This window comes from Eschscholzia californica, unplaced genomic scaffold (assembly GCF_041429995.1).
Source record: "Eschscholzia californica isolate CP2 unplaced genomic scaffold, dmEscCali1.0.p SCAF_1, whole genome shotgun sequence".
NCBI lineage: Eukaryota > Viridiplantae > Streptophyta > Magnoliopsida > Ranunculales > Papaveraceae > Eschscholzia > Eschscholzia californica.
In genome coordinates this window covers 35,418,578-35,439,151 of record NW_028238198.1, presented here as the reverse complement: position 1 = coordinate 35,439,151, position 20,574 = coordinate 35,418,578, and the positions used below count along the sequence as shown (strand labels likewise).

At 38.3% G+C, this 20,574-nt stretch overlaps 1 protein-coding gene across 1 annotated transcript; it reads right to left on the bottom strand.

Annotated features, from left to right (window-relative positions):
• Positions 1–16,461: 16,461 nt before the first annotated feature.
• On the bottom strand, positions 16,462–16,908 carry LOC147566402 (uncharacterized). The gene has a single exon (XM_086654463.1). It carries the CDS (start codon positions 16,906–16,908, stop codon positions 16,462–16,464), a length of 447 nt encoding a protein of 148 aa, XP_086510589.1.
• Between the last annotated feature and the right edge of the window lie 3,666 nt (positions 16,909–20,574).

Genomic DNA, 20,574 nt, shown 5'->3' with positions numbered 1-20,574 from the left:
CATTTTTGGTTTCTAGATTCCTGAAACATCAACTCTATTAGACTGTGCCTGATGCCCTACCTCTGTCTTGAGTGTTGTTGTGCCTTGCAATTTGAAACAACAATTCTATTTGGCTGAGCAGTTTGCCCAGCCTGAGTGCTGTTGTGGCCTGCAATTCGAGTTTTTACGTCAAGTGCCCATGTGGTTCTCAATTTGAAACCTAATATTCGGCTGAGCTGGATGCCCAACCCTTGCACGAGTGCTGATGTTGCTCACAATTTACATAATGGATTTTTACCGTGCTCTTGTTGCTCGTAATTTCAAATATAATTCTGTTTGGCGGCAAATGACGGTCACGGCGTTAGAGCTATGGCTTACAGTATATGGGTTGGATTCTTACATCTTCTGTTTGGATATATATATATATATATATACATGTCATTTGATGCATTTTAGATAGGGAAAAGACCTTCGGCCCCAGTCAGTCTCCTGGCTGAATCCCTATCTGGTAATGTGGCCGGACAAAATTTAGAGAGAAAGTGTAGCAGAATATCATGATTGTTTTAGATACAACCCATTTTTGTTGAATTATTGTTTTTCCTCGTACAAATACGCAACTGTATCACTAATGTGTTGTCGTTCAGTAAATGTGTAGATATATGTAAGAATAGGTTTGTTTTGTACGCAACACAAATCAAATTGGTGTGAAGTTGAACAGTAAAATGTATAGGATTATTTTCGTTTTGTTTAATGCAATAAGATAACGATGTCATGTAAAAATGATTTATTTGATGAATCTCAAAAAATGATGTACGCAAAAATGACTTGTTTGGTGCATTTCAAAATTTATATATTTTTTTTGGACTTCTGACATATTTTGTGTTAATAGTGGACTTATTGTGTTAAGGTCCATATTTTAGGTCCATATTTTGGATCTTCCACCAAAATTTTTTGAATAGTATCCCACAACTGTACATCATTCTTTGATAGGGCGATATCAAATTTAACTGTTGAAATACTTTCTCTTTGAGAAATGTTAATAAAAGTGCCTGGAAGAACTTATACAATATAAGAAATATAGTCCGCATTCATATGACTGAAACTCTTGTGTTCCTAACTAGCAGAAAATCAAGAGGCTACGAGTACTTAATCTTCTTCTCTTTCTCTCTTCTTAATAATAAAACATTGGTTCTCTTGGGAAAAAGTAACTATAAAGTCTTCATCCTCCTCTACTGTTCATTCACGTTGTTCACGTTCAAACAGATCCGGTTTGTACATTACGAACCTTAAATCAGAGAAGTTCGATTACCTAGTTTGGAAAGATAGCCGAAACTATCTACTGTACTGTAATAGTCCCACATTGCTCACAAGAGTGTTCAGAGACTGGGCTATATGTGTAAGCTCAAGCTTAGTAAGTACCGAGGCCTTTTGGGTAGGCTTGTGGTGCCTTCGCCAAGAACAAAACCCCGTACCTGTGTGAGGTGGTTAAAGCGGGGACAATATCGGCAACTGCTAAGGCTTCGGGCGTTACAAGTGGTATCATAGCCGAGGACGGCTCTTCGCTGAGGGTGGGGGATTGTAATAGTCCCACATTGCTCACAAGAGTGTCCAGAGACTGGGCTATATGTGTAAGCTCAAGCTTAGTAAGCACCGAGGCCTTTTGGGTAGGCTTGTGGTGCCTTCGCCAAGAACAAAACCCCGTACCTGTGTGAGGTGATTAAAGCGGGGACAATATCGGCAACTGCTAAGGCTTGGGGCGTTACATGTACACTGAATATACTCCTAGATTAACTTCGAGTAATCTACTAACCGACCTACTTTTGTTTTTGTATGATTCCAAGTTACTCGCTTTTCTCCACTCCATTCGGACAATAATGTCGAAAGGGGTTAGTGGAATAAGCCTTCCCCTTACTCCCAAAAGTTTGTGAATGCCCTTAGGGGTGTTCGTTGGTTCGGTATCCGGTATTTTGGTGACATCCGTTACCAAACCACTCATGGTTTGGTTAGTGATTTTTCAAACCGTCAACCGATCAGAGTTTGGTTCGGTTACTAACCAAACCATCATAAGCGGTTTGGATACTACTGGATACCAAACCATTCATAAAACGCAATTTGTTCTCCATGAAAATCGGCGAATCGAGTTACTTTCTTCATACATTGACGTATAAAATCAAGACAACACTCTTGAAAAACCTGGAGAAATAATCAAACTAACATATGCATCGAAAAAATATTTGAAACATGAAAGACATGTGCAGGTCCCCCGCCGAAATATTATATAGTAGCTAGTAACATTGATGATACATGAATTGTTTTAATCTAATACTAGCTAGTAACATTATATTGTAGTAGTGTTGTTGTTTTGTATGGGAAGTAGTTATTCTTATTTATAGCAACTTGGTGAAAGATATGTATTTGTATGAAATCATAGAGATACGATATATGTATTTTAGAAAAAATGATGTAAATATATAACTATATATATTAATTGAACTTGACTGGTTCGGTTTGATTTTAATGGTTCCTAAAAAGTGCATCCACTTAGCGAACCAAACATGTTGGTTTTTGGAAATCTACAACCGTACCAAACCACTCGTCGTTTTGTTTGGTTTGAAAACCGACTGGACCGGTTTGGATTGGTTTGGTTTGATTGGTTCGGTCCATTTTTGCACACCCCTAAATGCCCTTAGCATTTAAATCACATGTCATTTGGGAATACGTAATCTTTGAAGCATTCAAATCTGGATATATGCACGAGTGTATGCGGCATTCATATCAAGTTATTTAAAAGTGGGACATTCAATTTTGGGCCAGATATTTAAGAATTTGTTTTTTATTTTTTACAGATCTGAAATCTGAATTGGTAGTCAAATTCAGATTTCATATGTTTGTTTTTTTAATTGGTAAAATCTGAAATTTTGTCTGAATGAGTTAGAGGTCTGAATTGGCTGAATCAAAGTCCATAAGTTTCAGATTTTTAAAAAATTCCTCTCTTCGTTTCTAATAAAGTGGTAAGGAAGGAGATCGCGACTTTGATGCCAACAACCAAAGAAGAAGAGAAGTCAATGAAGAAGATGCCATAAAAGAAGAACAAGAGCAAGGGAAGTCAAAGAAACCATTTTTCTCCCAGATCTGCATAGATATACGTAGATCTGTTAATACATCTTTACATTTATTAGTATTAGATGTTCATATTATTATCTTTCTTGATTTACCTAGTCTGTTTTTTGTTGCAATACCTAATCTGTTGTTGTAAATCATCATCATCATTAGGTCTAGTTGTAAATCACATTCATTGGCGAGCAGTTTCGAGTTGGTGGTTCTCTATTTTATTTAAGTGGTTGTATCCCCTTTCATTATCTAGTTTGTATGGTCTTTAGGGCCTGTTTTGTTGGTCTTTAGGACCCTTTTGTTATTTTCGTTTTTATTAAGGACCGAGTGTCTTGATCATAGACCACTATTGGGAGTTTCTTCATCAACTTACAACTCTCTCTACCGATGTACCAGATATCTGCACACCGACGGTTGACGGCGAGAAGAGAAGAAAGTGAAAGAAGCTTTAGTTGTGTCTTTGTTATTATAAACTTCATGTTGTAATTCTCATTAGCCTTTTGGCCTTTAAATTAAGTTTTGATTTCCAAAAAAAAAAAAAGTTTGAAATATGTTTGATGACGCTTTTACCCCTGTAAATTAAAAAAAAGGGGTTATTTTGCGAAAGGGGCGTACATAAGTACCGGGTTTTGTGAAAGGGCATGACTATTTGTTATTTTGCGAAGGGGTCGTGGACTAGCATTTATTTTTTCCTTGGGTATAATTCAAATACACAAAGAACTTTCTTGACATTATTCTTTCCTTGGGTATAATTCTCTTCATTTTGCTTCATGCCTTATTCTCAGGGTTCTAACAAATGGATTTCTATCTTCCTCTAGTTGACATTATTTTCAAGTTTCTCAGACTACAAGAGAAAGGTTTACTTCCTGATGACATCCCTAGTGGTTGTAAAATTTGAACTCAAGAGATCAAATGAGTTCTTCTTTCAATATTGCGAGGTTGAGTAGCTCTTCACTCTACCCGGAATTAGCTCAGAAGAGATCACTCAAAACAACAAGAAAGGCTCAGATTCTCACATAGGTAAAGTCTCCACTAATGATCGATTAAGCTCTCTCAGAAAAGTCAACTCTTCACCTATCTAACACTCACATGGCTAGTGCACAGACAACTTCAGGACTCGAAATTCGTGAAACAATCTTTAGTAAAAGCACAGTACAACCAACTAGACTCTATGACCATTAACAAACAAAAACAACTAGACTCACTTTTTCAGTCCAAAAATTTAGAAATTTTGAAAAATTTTAAACCCTTTTTGAATTTTCGAAATAAGGACTTAGCAAAAAATTCAATCCCCTATCCCCAAACTTAAATCGAACATTGTCCTCAATGTTCTGAAGACTATGTAAAAATAATAAGATAACGGAAAGATATTACCTGATTCGGAAGTCCTAAGCGTGGGTTGCCTCCTAGAAAGCGCTAAGTTTAACGTCTTCAGCCAGACGAAACAGATGATTCGAAAAATTGAAAAGATAATACCTACTGGATTACAAAAGCGTGACTAACTGTAAACCAATAATCGATACATCTGTGGGTCCACCCAAAACACAATATTTTCAGTGAACGATAGTCTCACATTTTTGTGAATTGGTGAGAGCGTAAGTGAGACTATCAAGAAAGTAAGGCAATCCCCAAACTTAGACGACAATAAGGTCGTTAAGTTTGGCACCGCACTAAAGAAAGTACAAACCGGATATAAGGGATCTTCATATGGATGATCGACAGAGGGAGTGAGTGCTTCAAAATCTACACATGGTTTTGAGGGACAAAATACAAAGCAATCTAGAGGAGTATCAATGACACCCGGACTTAAACTAGGGATCTCTAAAACAGGTACTTTGGGTTCCTTCAATGGAGAAACCCTGCTATCAGACTCACAGTCCCTAGAAGTCGAGTTAGACAGTCCTTCGATAATTTCTTTTATCATGTTATCATCGGTGTCCCTAAAGAACTCTAAATCTTTGCCTAGGTCAGGCGAGTTAATGTTCTCATTTAGCAAATTGGTCAACCAAAGTTCATCATCCTCAGTTGGGAGTTTCGGCTTCTTATCATCTTCAACTCTAGCAGCCTCTTCATTTTGGTCTGATTCAAACTCAGCACACTGAGAGGATATTTCAATATTGGGCTCTACCGTTTCTGATATTTTGGGCTCAATAACGATGTTTTCAGGAGAACTATAGTCCTCTAAAATTGTAACCTCGTCATCACACACAGGGTATTGTGTATTGTACTATATATTATCCTGGTAATCCTCTTCTATAATACTAGTTCTCCTATTGAGCATTTCTTGTATAGTTCTGCACATATTGTCGGTCTTTTGTTCTAAAGTCTGACAACTCTTTTGAAGATCACTTATAGTTTCGTCCAACGAAGTTGATGATAAAGATGGAGAGTCAACAGTTTCAATGTTATCCCGTTGATGTTGAGACACGTTTAAAGCATAAGACTCTTCATTAATCCTCCTTAACATACTCATAGTTTCAACCAACGAAGATGATGCAAAAGATGGAGAGTCAACAGTTTCACCGTTACCCCATTGAGGTTGAGACACGTGTGGCGTATAAGACTCTCCATTACTCCTAGCTAGCATACTCATAGTTTCGTGCAATAAAGAGGAAGAGTTAACAGTTTCACCGTTATCCCATTGAGGTTGAGATACGTGTGAAGCATAAAACTCTTCGTTATAATGCATGTAAGGGTCATTAATTTCAATGTTATCCCATTGAGGTTGGGACACATTTGGAGCATAAGACTCTCTACTATAATGCATGTAAGATGATCTATCAGGATATCTATAATGTGGTTCATAACCTTCTTGAGGTTGATAATAATCCCTATGACCATCATTATGCACATTGTATCTAGGATGACAAACACTATTCTGACCATTTGCTAAATACCACCACGGTAGATTTGAAGAACTCCCATCTCTTCTGTCATTATTTTGGAACCATGATCTATCCATCTTTTTTTTTCTTTTTGAATCGAAACCGAGGAAGCACTACGAAGATCCTAGAAGGAAAACAACCACAATCAAGCTGACTCAACCAAGCAACCTAAACAAAATCTAGAAGACAGTCAGGTTGGTCAATTTCACTTAAAAATGTAGACAGCTCCTACTTCGTAACAAAGCTTGAACTATGATTGTTATGAGGGTTCAAAATGTAGACAGCTCCTACTTCAAAAATTCAAAAGGGTTCAAAATTTTTAATTTTTGGATTGAAAATGTGAGTCTAGTTGTTTTTGCTTGTTAATGGCCATAGAGTCTAGTTTGTTGTACTACACTTTTGCTAAAGGTTTTTCCACGCATTTCGAGTCTTGAAGTTGTCTGTGCACTAGCCATGTGAGTGTTAGATAGGTGAAGAGTTGACTTTTCTGAGAGAACTTAATCGATCATTAGTGGAGACTTAACCTATGTGAGATTCTGAGCCTTTCTTGTTGTTTTGAGTGACCTCTTCTGAGCTAATTCAGAAGTAGAGTGAAGAGCTACTTAACCTCGCAATTTCGAAAGAAGAACTCATTTGATCTCCTGAGTTCAAATTTTACAACCACTAGGGATGTCATCAGGAAGCGAACCTTTCTCTTGTAGTCTGGAAACTTGAAAATAGTGTCAACTAGAGGAAGATAGGAACTTCATCCATCATTTGGAACCCTGAGAATAAGGCATGAAGCAAAATATTAGAGAATTCTACCCTACCCAAGGAAAGAGGAGTTACCAAGAAAGTGATTGTGTATTATGTGTCTTATAAAAAAAAAATAGAAATAGAAAAATCAAAGAAAAAAAAATGTTTATCCCAAAGTAGTTCTTGAAGATTTGAAGACGTCGAGTTCTGAGGAGTTCTAGTTCATCGACCTCTAGGAAGCATTGTTAGAAAGTAAATCAGGTGAGAAGAGTTGGTTAGCTTCCCAATTCCGTATTAGTAGTTGTTTCCTTCCTATGAGATCAGTCGTTTACGAAAAATTTAGTCCGTCTTTTGTAATGTGTTGAGTTTTCTTTCATACTCATACTCGCACATTGAGTGAACCATTTCTGATTGACTTAAATTTTTGAGTGTATGACCGTGAGGCAGTAGTTGAGGCGAAATGTATTGAGCGGGTAATCGAGGTCTTGTCTTTTTGGAACTGAAATGATACTCATATTGGCTGGTCACGTGCATTTCGAGTCTAGATTACTAGTGAATGGATTTTTAGCATTTGTATGATCTGGTTGACTTGGATTTCATTTCTATTAACTTTCGAAAACCTACCGGATAAACATTTTTAGTCCATATCATATTTTGACCCTTCTGCATTTTTGAAATTTCTGAATTTTGTGGGTAGATTCACTGCAAACCCTCACGAGACAAAACTCGTCCTCTAGGGTAACCTAGAGGTTTAACGGCTTGTTGCACGGGCTAAGTGCAATCGTGATTCCCTACGAAAGTGATGAACTGAGCTTGGTTTTATTTTTCTGTTTTGCTCGAGGACTAGCAAAATCTAAGTTTGGGGATGTTTGATGAGACATGAAAATGTCCCATCTGAATCTTGTAACTTGGGTTAGTTAGTCCATTTCGAGCAGTTACTCTGATGAACTGTCTATTTCTCTTTCCCAGGTGTCTTTTACGGAGTTCAGTGTGAAAAATAGCTAAAATCGGGAGAAAGACACTTGAGGGGCATTTCGTTCATTTTGTGATAAGAATATTCTGGAAGTTTTAGTACTCGGATGAACACTGGAGTCCAAGACGAACCTAACGGCGAAGACGGAAGTCAAATCGGAGTCCAGATGAGCGAGATAGAACGGATCAAAGTATGGGTCCAAATCCGTTAATCAAAAGTTAGCTGTGACACATGGCGCTAATCCAGAGCAGGAATTCGAATTTTTCGGTACACTTGTGGTCACACGCTGGTGCTATTCGGGATCTCTTCCAGATTATGATTCAATGTAACTTGATGCAAGATAAAAGATAATCCGGGAGGATCCAAGACGTAACCGCCTATCAGCTGTCATCTAACGGTCACTAAACAAGTAACCGCGAATCTAATGGTTGTACGCGTATCTCATCAACTCTCGATGACCTTGGTCAGCAACAAAGAGTTGCACACTAACAGTACACGGATCTTATAAAGGGTAGGATATATCATCCGGTTGGTTAGATAGAAGGAAGATGAGATGGAGATTTTTTTAAAGAGAAAGAAATATTTTTCTTTCTCTTAATAGACAGAGAGAAGAAAGGAAATAGAGACAGAGATGGAAAGTGAAGAGAATCGTGGTGATTGAGAGAGGAAGCTTTAGGGGTCTCGGCTATAAGAGACAGGGAGTTTCATCAACCAAAGGGGCGAGTTGAGTTTTGGGAACCGACCACCATTAACATCTCCTCACGGCTAAAGAAGAAGAAAAAAGAGTTAGAGAGAGAGAGAAGGAGATCGGCCATTGTTAAAGCCGAGAGCTAGAGAGAGGGAGAGTTTGAATTTTTTTTTCTGTCTTTGTTTCTTTTTCATATTTTAATTCTTTACTTTGTGAGAGAGAGAAGATTAGATAGAAAGAGTTAAGAGAGAGAGAGAGAGAGAGAGATTGAATCAATTTTATCAAACTCAAAAAGAAAATTTCATTATCTTTTTTTCTCCTTTCTTTACTGTTCGGTTAGAGAGAGAAAGAGCGAGTACATTTCTGGTTTATAGAGAGAGAAATAGAAAGTTTAGAGGAAGAAAGAAGGAGATAACAGTAGAGAGAGAGAAAAACCAGTCGAGGAAAATAATTTTCTCACCAGGAAATCGTTTCCGGGAAGACGAGAAAATTATTTTCCCTAAGGGTCTGTTTGGCTGCACAGAGGGAAATTTGCGAGAAAAAAGGTGTTTTCTTCTCCGATTCTTTTTCTTTCTTTAATGTTATTATTTTTCATTTATCCCACCATGATTATGATCTCTTTACTGATGAGTAGCTAATTTTCATTTAGTCTAGGGTTTTGATGAAGTTCTAATTATGCATATTACACAATTATTTTGATAAATTAAATGCTTCATGTATTGATTTCTTTCAAACTTTGTTCATGATTTATTCATCGATTAATATTCTTGAGTTGATTTATCATATTTAGATTGACACCTTTAATGATTTATACTTCTTAGTTGTTAATCGATCATTAAATCGTGACTTGTCTTTCATTACCTATGCTTCTTGAAGCTTGATCCACCATCTTTAGGTTAGGTTCTTTAATGGTGGATACTTGCTAGTTGATAGATAATAGTTAGAGTTGATAAGAACTTAGTATTTTTGATTCATAAAAGATATAAAATTTAATTCGAGGTCTATGCATGATTAGAATGGATTCTGAACCCTAGGCTACTTCTCCCATAAAATCATTTACCATTATTATTTGTCTTTGTTAGTATTATTGTTTGAAATTACAAGAAAATCAAAATCTGAAGAAAATCCAAATTAGTTATAAGAGTCAGAATAGATTGACTTAGTCTCTGAGGAACGAACCGGTCTTACCGGAATTTATTACAACTTGACACCCGTGCACTTGCGGGTGTAGACCTATTTAGGGTAACCTTTTAGGCCCATCAGTGACAGCCAACTATGCAAAATTGCAACCGTCCAACCTGAGGCAACGTTTCCTCTTCTCGAGGCGGCCTTTTTTTAAAGAATTGTATGACACTTTCCCTTTCGGAATGCCCAAATAAAAATCGAGTTTCTGGATTGTTTTAAAGATCCTATGAGCTCGATACCCTAAGGCCAATGTCTAAACCAGTATAAAGGAGTATGGTGAGCGCGGGTGTATTGCATCTAAGATAACAGGAACACCTGAGATACCACTCCAGGTAACCGAAAGTAGCCCGCAACCCATCTGAACCATCAGATCCTCCTCCACTACGCGTCACGTGTCTCTAAAAGATTTGTGTTGATCTTAGCCCGACTGATTTTGACTCAAACTTTGACTTGGCCTAAATTGCTCGTACGGACTCCGATTTGACTTTCGTTTTCACCTACGGATCCGTCTTTGACTCTACTTTCATCCGAGTATCAACATTGGTCACACTACCAGCTCCAAATGAACAAAGTAACCATAACACGTCTTTCTAATGATTTTATCCATTTTTGACATTGATTTCCGTAGAATGCACCTGAACAAGGAAAACACGTAATTTATCAGAGTAACTGCTCGAATTGGACTAACTGACATGAGTTAAGAGATTCAGATGGGACATTTTCATATCTCATCAGTTATCTTCATGTGCTTTTAGGTTTTTCCTCTCATGTTTATGCCGGAGTTGATATTTTGCTTTTTATATTCCACATTAATATATTTTGTTTATATTATTTATTCATTAGGTATTAGATAAAAAAATTCATTATTTAAATGTGTAATGCAAAAAAATCTGGAAAAATAATACTTTTCAAGGTGGATGTCTTAATTTTCCACCTTTGCGAGTTTAGTGACAAGATCGTATAAGTTTCTTAAATGTAACAATATATTTTTAATTAATGGAGTTAGATTAACGGTATTAAGATTTAGTGGTGTTAGAACTTAATTGGTCAACACTAGTCCACGACCCCTTTGCAAAAAAATAAAAGGTCAAGCCCCTTTCGCAAAACCCAGTAATTATGTATGACCCTTTTGCAAAATAACCCTTAAAAAAATCCTCTCCCTTTCAAGAATTTCACCACCACCACCGGCAAACCCACCGGACCACACCCACCACCACCGAAAAACAACCGGCCACCACCACCACCACCAAAAGCAAAAAAGCAGACCACCATTACCACCACGGGCAAAACCACCACCACCGAAAGCAAAACAACCATCACCACCACCGGCAAACCAACCAGACCACCACCACCACCAAAAGTAAAACAAGCAGACCACCACTAGCAAAACCACCACCACCGGCAAAACCACAACAACTTGAATCTATATCTACAGAAAAATATTCAAAGGACTGATTCAAAACCACAACAAAATTTCTCCAACTTCTTTAACACATCTAAACCTAAATATCAAATACAAAAATTAACAAATCTTTCATCAGAAGAATATGATTTTACATATCTTTATGAATTTCTAGCAGTCTCTCCCATTAATATCGCTTGAATCCATGTGAGAACTATCACTTTGATAGTTCGATAGAGATAGAACGTGAGAAACAAAGAGAGAGATGCTGAATTAGTAAAGAGGGAATAGAGATTAATTGTTCTCTTGTATTGATTACATTGAGGGTTACATGTATGTATAGTAAAAGGAAATACAGTTAGGGTAAATCTATGATAAACATATAAAAAGATTTATGTTAATCTAAATACAAAGAGGGAGTCTTCTGGAGGTGGAACCGGTCTTCTCTTGGGTTGACCGGGTCGGTCGTGTGTGGCATATGGATCGGGTGGTCGATCCATATCCATATCTCTAACACTCCTCCTCAAGTTGGAGCCAAAATGTTAATGAGGCCCAACTTGCCAATAGTATCTCGGAAAGCGTCTGCACCAAGTGGCTTCGTGAAGATATCTGCGAGTTGTTCCGATGAGAGGGTGAATTATGGAGATATCAACTTGCCTTTTATCTTTTCGCGAACCAAGTGGCAGTCAATTTCTATATGCTTTGTTCGTTCATGGAATACTGGATTCTCTGCAATGTGAATTACAGCCTGATTGTCACAATGGACTGGCATAGGAGATGAGTGATTAATGCCAAAATCAAGAAGAAGTGATTTGAGCCATTGAAGCTCGCAAGTGAGAGTAGCGAGAACCCGATATTCGGCTTCCGCAGATGATCGGGCAATTGTGTGTTGCTTCTTGGACTTCCGAGAAATCGGACTTGAACCGAGCATGGTTAGATAGCCCGTAATTGAACGACGGGTTGTGGGGCATCCAACCCAATCAGAGTCACAAAACCCTGAAACAAGTAACTTGCTGGAGGAAGACAAAATGATTCCTTTTCCAATGGAACCTTTTAGGTAGCGAAGAACACGGTGAACGACATCTAAATGAGCGGAGCGTGGGTCCTGCATGAACTGACTAAGACTGTTGACAACATACGTGATGTCAGGACGAGTAACTGTCAGGTAAATAAGGCAGCCAATAAGGCGGCGATAAACTGAAGGATCCTGGATAGGTTGGCCATCAGTGGGACCAAGTTTTGATTTTGAATCCATGGGAAATGGAGAAACTTTGGCGGCAGTGAGGCCGGAGTCTTTGAGAATGTCAACTATGTATTTGCGTTGACATAGGAAGATGCCCTTGGAAGATCGAGAGACCTCAATACCCAAAAAGTATTGAAGACGATCAAGATCCTTGAGGGAGAAGGCAGAACGGAGAAATGCCTTGAGAGAAGAAATGGTAGCGTTGTCATTTCCTGTGATGATTATATCGTCAATGTAAACCAAAACATATAGTGAAGTGGAGGACTTACGATAAGTGAAGAGTGAATAATCAGAGAGGGATTGGGCAAATCCATGTTTGAGGAGAACAAACGAAAACTTGGAGAACCATTGACGTGATGCCTGTTTGAGTCCGTAAAGGGACTTGTTAAGCCGACATACTCTTGTCTCCCCCTTAGGTGAGAATCCAGGTGGGAGTTTCATGAAAACTTCTTCATCCAAGTCTCCTTGGAGGAAAGCGTTGTTGACGTCCAGTTGATGAAGGGACCATCCTTTGACAGCTGCGATGGAGAGAAGGACTCGCACTGTGACTAATTTGGCGACGGGTGCAAAGGTGTCATTGTAATCAAGACCTTCGATCTGAGTATATCCCTTTGCGTCCAGACGAGCTTTGTAGCGCTCAATGGACCCATTGGCCCGGAATTTGATTTTATAGACCCATTTACATCCAATTGGTTTCTTTCCAGGTGGAAGATGGGTGAGAGTCCAAGTGTTGTTGGACTCAAGAGCTTTAATCTCATTAGCCATGGCCTCTCTCCAATGCAGGGAGGTCATGGCTTGAGTGAAAGAGGTTGGTTCGGAATGAGAAAGAACCGATGTTAAGAAGATTTTGTGAGAGGTTGAAAAAGAATCAACGGATAGAAAATCAGTGAGAGAGTATGGAGTATCTGATTTGGATTTGGAAAAGGGGAGAGAAATAGTGTTACAATCGTAATCTTGGAGATATGCCGGAGGTCGTCGATCACGAATAGGACGAATCGGCAGAGAGGGATCCACCGTGTCTGAGACAGGAGTGCCTCTAAGATTAGTGGTGTCGCATGACGCTGGTGTGCTTGTATGATTTGGAGAGGCAGGAGTGCTTGTATAGGCAGAGACAGAGGCAGGAGTGCCTGTATGGACAGAGATAGAGGCAGGAGTGCCTGTATAGGCAGAGACAGAGGCAGGAGTGCCTATAGAGGCAGATGTGCCTGGAACTTCAGGGGTGCCTGTAAGAGGATTCTGAGTGGGAGGAGTTCCTTGAATTCCAGGGGTGCCTGGAAGGTTTACTCGAAAGGGATCTAGGTCCGGAAGGGAACGCTGAATCGTTAGGGGCTCCCCCTGCGAAGTAGCCGAGGGGTTGCCGACAGAGTGTGGTGTCGGTGATGTGGGTTGGACCGGCCCCACTGGACCAGGAGATCGGGGTGCCGACAGAGAGCGAACCCCTGGTCAGGAGTGTAGCCGAACGATCCATCGTCTGGAATTGTCAAGAAAGGGAACGATGGCGAAGAGATTGGCCGATCAAACTGTTGCATCGAGAATCGATCTTCTTGAAAGGTGACGTAATGAGATGTATAAATCTTGTGACTAATCAAGTCATAGATACGGTACCCTTTTTGATCGTTAGGATAACCGACAAACATTCTGAAGGAATTGAAGGAGATGTCCTTCGACCAAGGTGACAATGCGAAAAATTTGTCGGATAGGACAATAGATGTAGAAGTTCATCAAGTCCGATTGATTTAGGGATCGTAGAGTTTAAGCTAGAAACCAACTACGATCGTCGAATTACGAAGTAATTCGCGGCTAACTTCAATCAGATCCTACAACGGGTTACACACAAGAGTGTCAAATTGATCTAGGATATGACTAGTGGGAGTGAGATATAACAATGGGAATGCCCCATAAACATATATCATAGGCCTAAAAAGGAATTAGGCAAAGATAGTACAAAAGGGCCAAAAATAGGATTTTTGGGCCTAGGCAGATTCGGGCACTTTTAGGGCTCGGATTGGGCTGATTTTTGGATGGACGTTTCCTTATGTTATGAACATTAAATCTGCTAATTTTGGCTGGGTTTGGACGTCATCTCCTTAGGGAATTGAGAAAATATCAATAGTTGCTATTTTCGACAATTTCCTTAAATCTTATTCTAAAGGGTGTTTTAGGAAACCTAAAAGGAGGTGGATTCTTATTAGGGTTCTATATAAACACTCTTAGGGAAGATAATAAGGTGTGAAATTTCTCTCTAAGTTTTCTTACTCTACGACATCAAGTAGTGAGGAGAAAGTGAGCTAATTCCCATTACTATCTATCTAGTCAAAGAAGAAATGTGTTCTTCTTCCAACCACCATTGGTGTGCTAGCTAACAACAATGTGGGAGATCAAGTTGATTGCTCGTGTCCCAAGTAGAGGAGCTACGTTTGAAGCTCTTGGTCTTCTCAAAAGCAATTGGAAAGGTTCGAGAGAAAACTAGCGAATAAGGTTCATCTTTCTAGTTTTACTTAGTATTATTATGGGCTTATGCATGTGATCCTGGGAATACTAATGTAGACATGAGATGTCTTATTTCTGTTATAGACATTAGTATAAGGGTGTAAAACCCAACACATTCCTCGCAATGCGCGGGGATCGAATTTGTGTCGGATGTTTGTGATATGCGCATAACATAGACAACCGAACACTCGTAGATGGTCAAGAGATGGCGGAGAGCCGAGGAGGACCTCATGAGAGGATTTTTCGTTGAGAATGGGTGTTGGGATTTTGTTTATCAAGTAGACGGCCGTGAGGACGCATTCTCCCCAAATTTTAAGTGGTAAGTGGGCTTGAAAACGAAGCGCCCTAGCCACATCGAGAATGTGACGGTGTTTGCGTTCTACCACACCGTTTTGTTGAGGTGTGTGGACGCAACTCCTTTGATGAACTATTCCTTTATTGTGGAATAAAAGTTGAAGATCGTGAGAAAGGAATTCCGAACCATTGTCGGAGCGTATGGTTTGTAATTGTGGAAAAAGAGACTCACCATTTCCCGAGTGAATGTTTGAAATGGGAAAGCAAAATTGAGTGATCGTCGAATTAATAAAATTGGAAAGTATTTTAAAGGTTTCCGATTTAGAATGTAATAAATATACCCAAGTAACCCTTGAGTAGTCATCAACTATGGTGATGAAGTATCGACAACCGGAATTGGAAGAAATATTAAACGGTCCCCATAAATCAACATGGACCAATTGAAAAGGCCGAGACGAAGTCGATGTAATAGAAGAGAAAGACAGACGTGGTTGTTTAGAGACGGGACAAACATCACACGGAATTTTATTAATAAATCCACTCTTTATACATGGATTTTTAGAAGCAATAAAATTAAAAAGATCTAAAGATGGATGGCCAAGTCGCCATTGCCATAAATCCAAATTACTAAAAACACTAGAAACAAAAGTAGAACATATCCTAGGTTCCGTGCGATAGTAGTAAAGACCGTCATGAATCACCAAGTCCAATCGTCCTTGTTGTCAATGGATCCTGAAATACACAAGACTTTGAGTTAAATGTAACATCACATTCAAGAGATTTCGTAGTTTCAGAAACTGAAATAAGATTGAACTTAAACGATGGTATATGTAATACGTTAAGTAGAAAAAAGTCTTTAGTAAACAGGACGGATCCGATGTGAAGAACACGAGACCGTGATCCATCCGGTAATCGAACATAAAAATGTGGAGGTGCTTTAGTATATGAAGAAAAATGATAGGATCGCACAAATATTCTTAGCGGCGCCCGAGTCGATGACCCATGGTAATGAATAAGAAGAAATACCTGCGAGGTTGACTAACGGGTCAGTGGTGCCCATAACCGGGGTGCCTCCAGCAGCATTGCCTTGTTCATATAAACGAAGAAGGTGCTGGTGTTGCTCTTGGGTCATGGAAGTCGCTGAAGGGGCCCCCTGTTGTGATGGTTCAGAAACCGAACCGCTAACTACCGAACTGGCTAGCTGATTTGGACGCTGACGTGGCGGGTAGCCATGTAGTTTATAACACTTGGCCTGGAGGTGACCATGCTGGTGACAGGTGTCACAGTAGGGTCGGGTTTGCTTTGGTCGGGTTCGGTCTGGACGACCGGACCGATCAAACCGTCCGCCCGAGGACTGTTGTCAGGCAGCAAGAGTGGCGGCTTCCGAGCTTGCGAGATCCGAGTTCGTTAAGTTTTGTTGAATCTCCTCTGGCTTGACCATGCTATGAATTTTGAGGACCGATGGAAAAGGATCCATTAGGAGTATTTGACTCCGAATAGCGGCAAATCGATCATGGAGTCCTTGAAGGAACTCCATGACCCGATCTTGATTGGATCAGTCAATAAGAGCTTTTTCGTGACCACAATGACAAAGAGAGATTGAAGCTCATCCTGATGTGATTTGAGAAGAGTAAAGTAAGTTGAGACATCCGAACCTTCCTGTTTCAAGGTGGAAATAGCGTGCTTAAGTTGAAAAATCTTAGGCGCGTTTGTTTGATGAAATCTTTTATAAAGATTTTGCCATATTTCTGCAGCAGATTCATTGTAAAGAATGAACTGATAGATGTCGGGATTGACTGAGTGGAAGAGCCAGCTTGACACAAGGTCATTACATCTTTCCCATGCATGTAAGTCAATGGGAGTTGTTGGTTTTTGAATAGAACCGTCAACGAAGCCGAACTTATCTTTTGCTCGTAAAGCCATTTTCATTCCTCGAGACTAGGAGGCATAGTTATCTCCACTTAACAGATGGGTAATCAGAATGGTGGTAGGTGAATCAGAATGGTGAATACCAAACATAGCAGAAGAGTTTGGTGGAGTACCAGGAGTGTAGTCAGAACCAGCATCAGTAGTCATGGTAAAAAAAGGGAAAAAAAAAGTAAGTTATCATTAAAAAAAAATTATGGCTCTTATACCATGTGAGAACTATCACTTTGATAGTTCGATAGAGATCGAACGTGAGAAACAAAGAGAGAGATGCTGAATTAGTAAAGAGGGAATAGAGATTAATTGTTCTCTTGTATTGATTACATTGAGGGTTACATGGATTTATAGTAAAAGGAAATACAGTTAAGGTAAATCTATGATAAACATACAAAAAGATTTATGTTAATCTAAATACAAAGAGGAAGTCTTCTGGAGGTGGAACCGGTCTTCTCTTGGGTTGACCGGGTCGGTCGTGTGTGGCATATGGATCGGGTGGTCGATCCATATCCATATCTCTAACAACCTTTCAAAAACCAAAATATAAGACCCCTTTCAAACCTAATGAACTTCTCCAGTCTGCAACAATGAGAGAGAGCGAGAGATCTGATGAGGGTGTTTTGTTAGGTTAGATAGAGAGAAATCGGTGACGGTATTCGGTTATACAGAGAGATCCGGTGAGCTTCTTCGGAGGGACAGCGCCAACGACTGTGGGGGGGGGGGAGGAAGTGGGAGAAAGAGAGAGAAAGAAACCCTAAGTTATTTTATTAGGGTTTTAATACTTGTCTTTTTATTTGACTGAGATGGACAAACTCAGTTTTTTTTACTTGCCAGGGATATAAACGTCAAAATGAAAATCAGACCTAATAATTTAGATTTAAAAAAACAAACATCTAATTTTTATTCAGATTCAGCCATTTTAAAGTCAGCTATTTCAATTCAGCCATTTCAGATTCAGACACAAATAAAAAAAACAAACAACACCTAAGACATTCAATTTTGGGCAATATCTGAGTGGGTTTTCGGTGGATTTTGACACGATATATTAGAGAATCACCTATGTAACACTAGAATTCTAAAATTTAGAGTGTCACATAAGATTTTTTTAGAATTTTCTTTGAAATCCATCTTCTATGCAAAATCTTTAAAATAATGTGTCAAGATTCATTTTATAGATCCTTAAGAGGACATTCTTAATTTAGAATTTCCCAAAGAGTATCTCTGAGTGCATAGAATGCCCTCTTGAGTATCTCTAAATGACACATAAGTAAATCAATTAATTTTATGGTCAAAATATAAGTTTTAGAGTTTCTATTGAGTGTTGTATTGGAGAAGGTTTTCTAATAGAGTATCTTTAAATAGACACGTAAGAATGAAATCATATAGAGATCTAATTTTCGCAATTGACACCTAAGCTTTTGGACTTTTTCTTGAGTCTTGCATTAGAGATGCTCTTAGAGCAACTCCAACGTAGGGGTTCGGGCCAAATTTGGGAGCCCTTGATTTTTTTCAACTCCAACGTCGGCTCCTCAGTCCAATTTTTCAATTGTTGTAATTAAAATTCATGAAAATACATTAAAATTCATACATAATTAGAACAACTAAAATAAAACTGTAAAAAATAGACTAAAACTGAAACATCTCATTAAAAAAGTCTTCCACTAATTTCTCATGAATAACAAGTTGTGAGTGAGCCATTTTTTGAAGTATTTATGCTTATTAAATCTAACCCTATCTCCATCCATGCATTTTCAACATTTTGACGTTGAACGTCTAAATTTTTGCTTTGCAACGTTATGATCTCTTTCAGAAGTTTATCTCTAGACTCAAGACCTGCATTTCTCTCTTTCCAAAACTTTGATGGCGGTGCAGAACTTTAACCACTTTTGGCTTAATTTTTTCCTTACTTTTCTTCCAAGTGATCTTTGTTGAGTGCTTATAGAGGGTGATCCTTCGTCTTGGTCGAAAGAATATTTTCTTTTGTTTGATGAAGATTGAGATAATTTTGATGCCCATTTGGGATTCTTTCAAATTTTTATAATAATGATCGAACTTAAAAGCTTTGCCGTCGTTGTTTAGTTTAAACAATTCATGTGCAGACTTTAACTGCAGAAAAGTTCTTAATGTTTTCAAAAATTAAAAATAAAGACACGAGACTAAAAAATAGAATACCAAGAGTAATTACCCGATCATTATCATTTTCTCCGCTTTTTGAGTTTCTTAGTAACAATGCCAAATAACCACAAAACTTCGAGCATTGTTTGTTAATCTCGCTCCGGCGACATTTAAGACCCTTTGAAGCACGATTTTGGTTTTTATGTTCGTTTAAGTGTTCGGCAATTTCGTTCCAAAAAGTATTTCCTTCTTTATCATTTCCACTAACCGCATCGGTGGCGATATGTAAATAACCGTTAACGAGCACAATATCATCTACTTGAGTATAACGTTTAGCATAAACGGATGAGTTCGACGTTTCATTAAAATCAAAAATTTCTTCGACTTCATCATTCAATAAATCAACTTAACGACAACTATTTAACAAATCTAAAAAACTATCTTTATCATTAAAGTCCGGCTTTGGATTAGCCATTGAAGTGAATAGAGATAACGAAAAAAAATGGATTGACAGAGAGAAGATAGAGTGATAGAGATGAAGACTAAAGATGGATTGATAGAGAAAAGATTGTTTGAGATTGAGATGAAATGGGGTGGACCACCTTTAAATAGGGGACCCACCCCATACCGTCGTTTAGAACTCTCAACGATTCTAATTTGGGGTTGGAGCACCCAAGCCCGGACTCCCAGAAAATGACCCATCATTGACGCCTGACGAAAGAGAAGACGTAAAAACGAAAAATATGGTTAAACTGGAAGTTGGTCATTTGTAGGGGGCAAAATGGAATTAACCCTTACAAAATTTCATGGACATCAAATCTAGGAAGATCCATGGAAATGATATTTCCCTACTGACCAAAATGATTTATTATTATTTGAGTATTTTTAATTGCATCCTTAAAAAAATATTGAAGAAACCTTGTTCTCGAAACTCATTTTTTCAGATATCGTTTCATTCGAAAACCCTCTGTTTTCTTTATATTTTTTTTTCGAGAAACGTTTTTCCAATTTTTTTCGTAAACAAATATTTTTTTTTTTCTAAAATAGTTTTTCTCGAAAAAAAACTTAAGTTTCCCCGAAATGATTTTTTTTTACGAAAATCGTTTTTTTTTTCGAAAATCGATTTTTTTTCCAAAAACGTTTTTCCTTGAAAAAATCAATTCGAGAAAACGGTCTTCGTGAAGCAAAAAAGTTTTTAGGAAATTTTGGTTATCTAAAAAATGATTTTCGAGAAAAAAATAGATTTTTCGATAAAATACAGGGTTTGGAGAAGGAAAAAAATTTCAAGAAAAAATATGTTTTCGGAAGAAAAAATCGGGTTCCAGGAAAAAACCTTTTTTGGGAAAGAATCGATTTTCGGGAAAAAACAGTTGTCGAAAAAAAAATCAGTTTTTGAGAAAAACCGCTTTTCGGGGAAAAAACACGATTTTTTTTAAAGAAAAAATGATTTTCGAGAAAAACAACTTTGAAAAAGAAAATATTTTATTGTGTTGGTTTTAAGTTTGAAATCTAGGTTTATTAATCCAAATCCTAGGAGGTATGGTAGCATTT

What these genes read in the sequence shown, in the direction of transcription:
- LOC147566402 (XM_086654463.1), bottom strand. Translation starts at nt 16,908, where the DNA reads ATGGCTTTACGAGCAAAAGATAAGTTCGGCTTCGTTGACGGTTCTATT.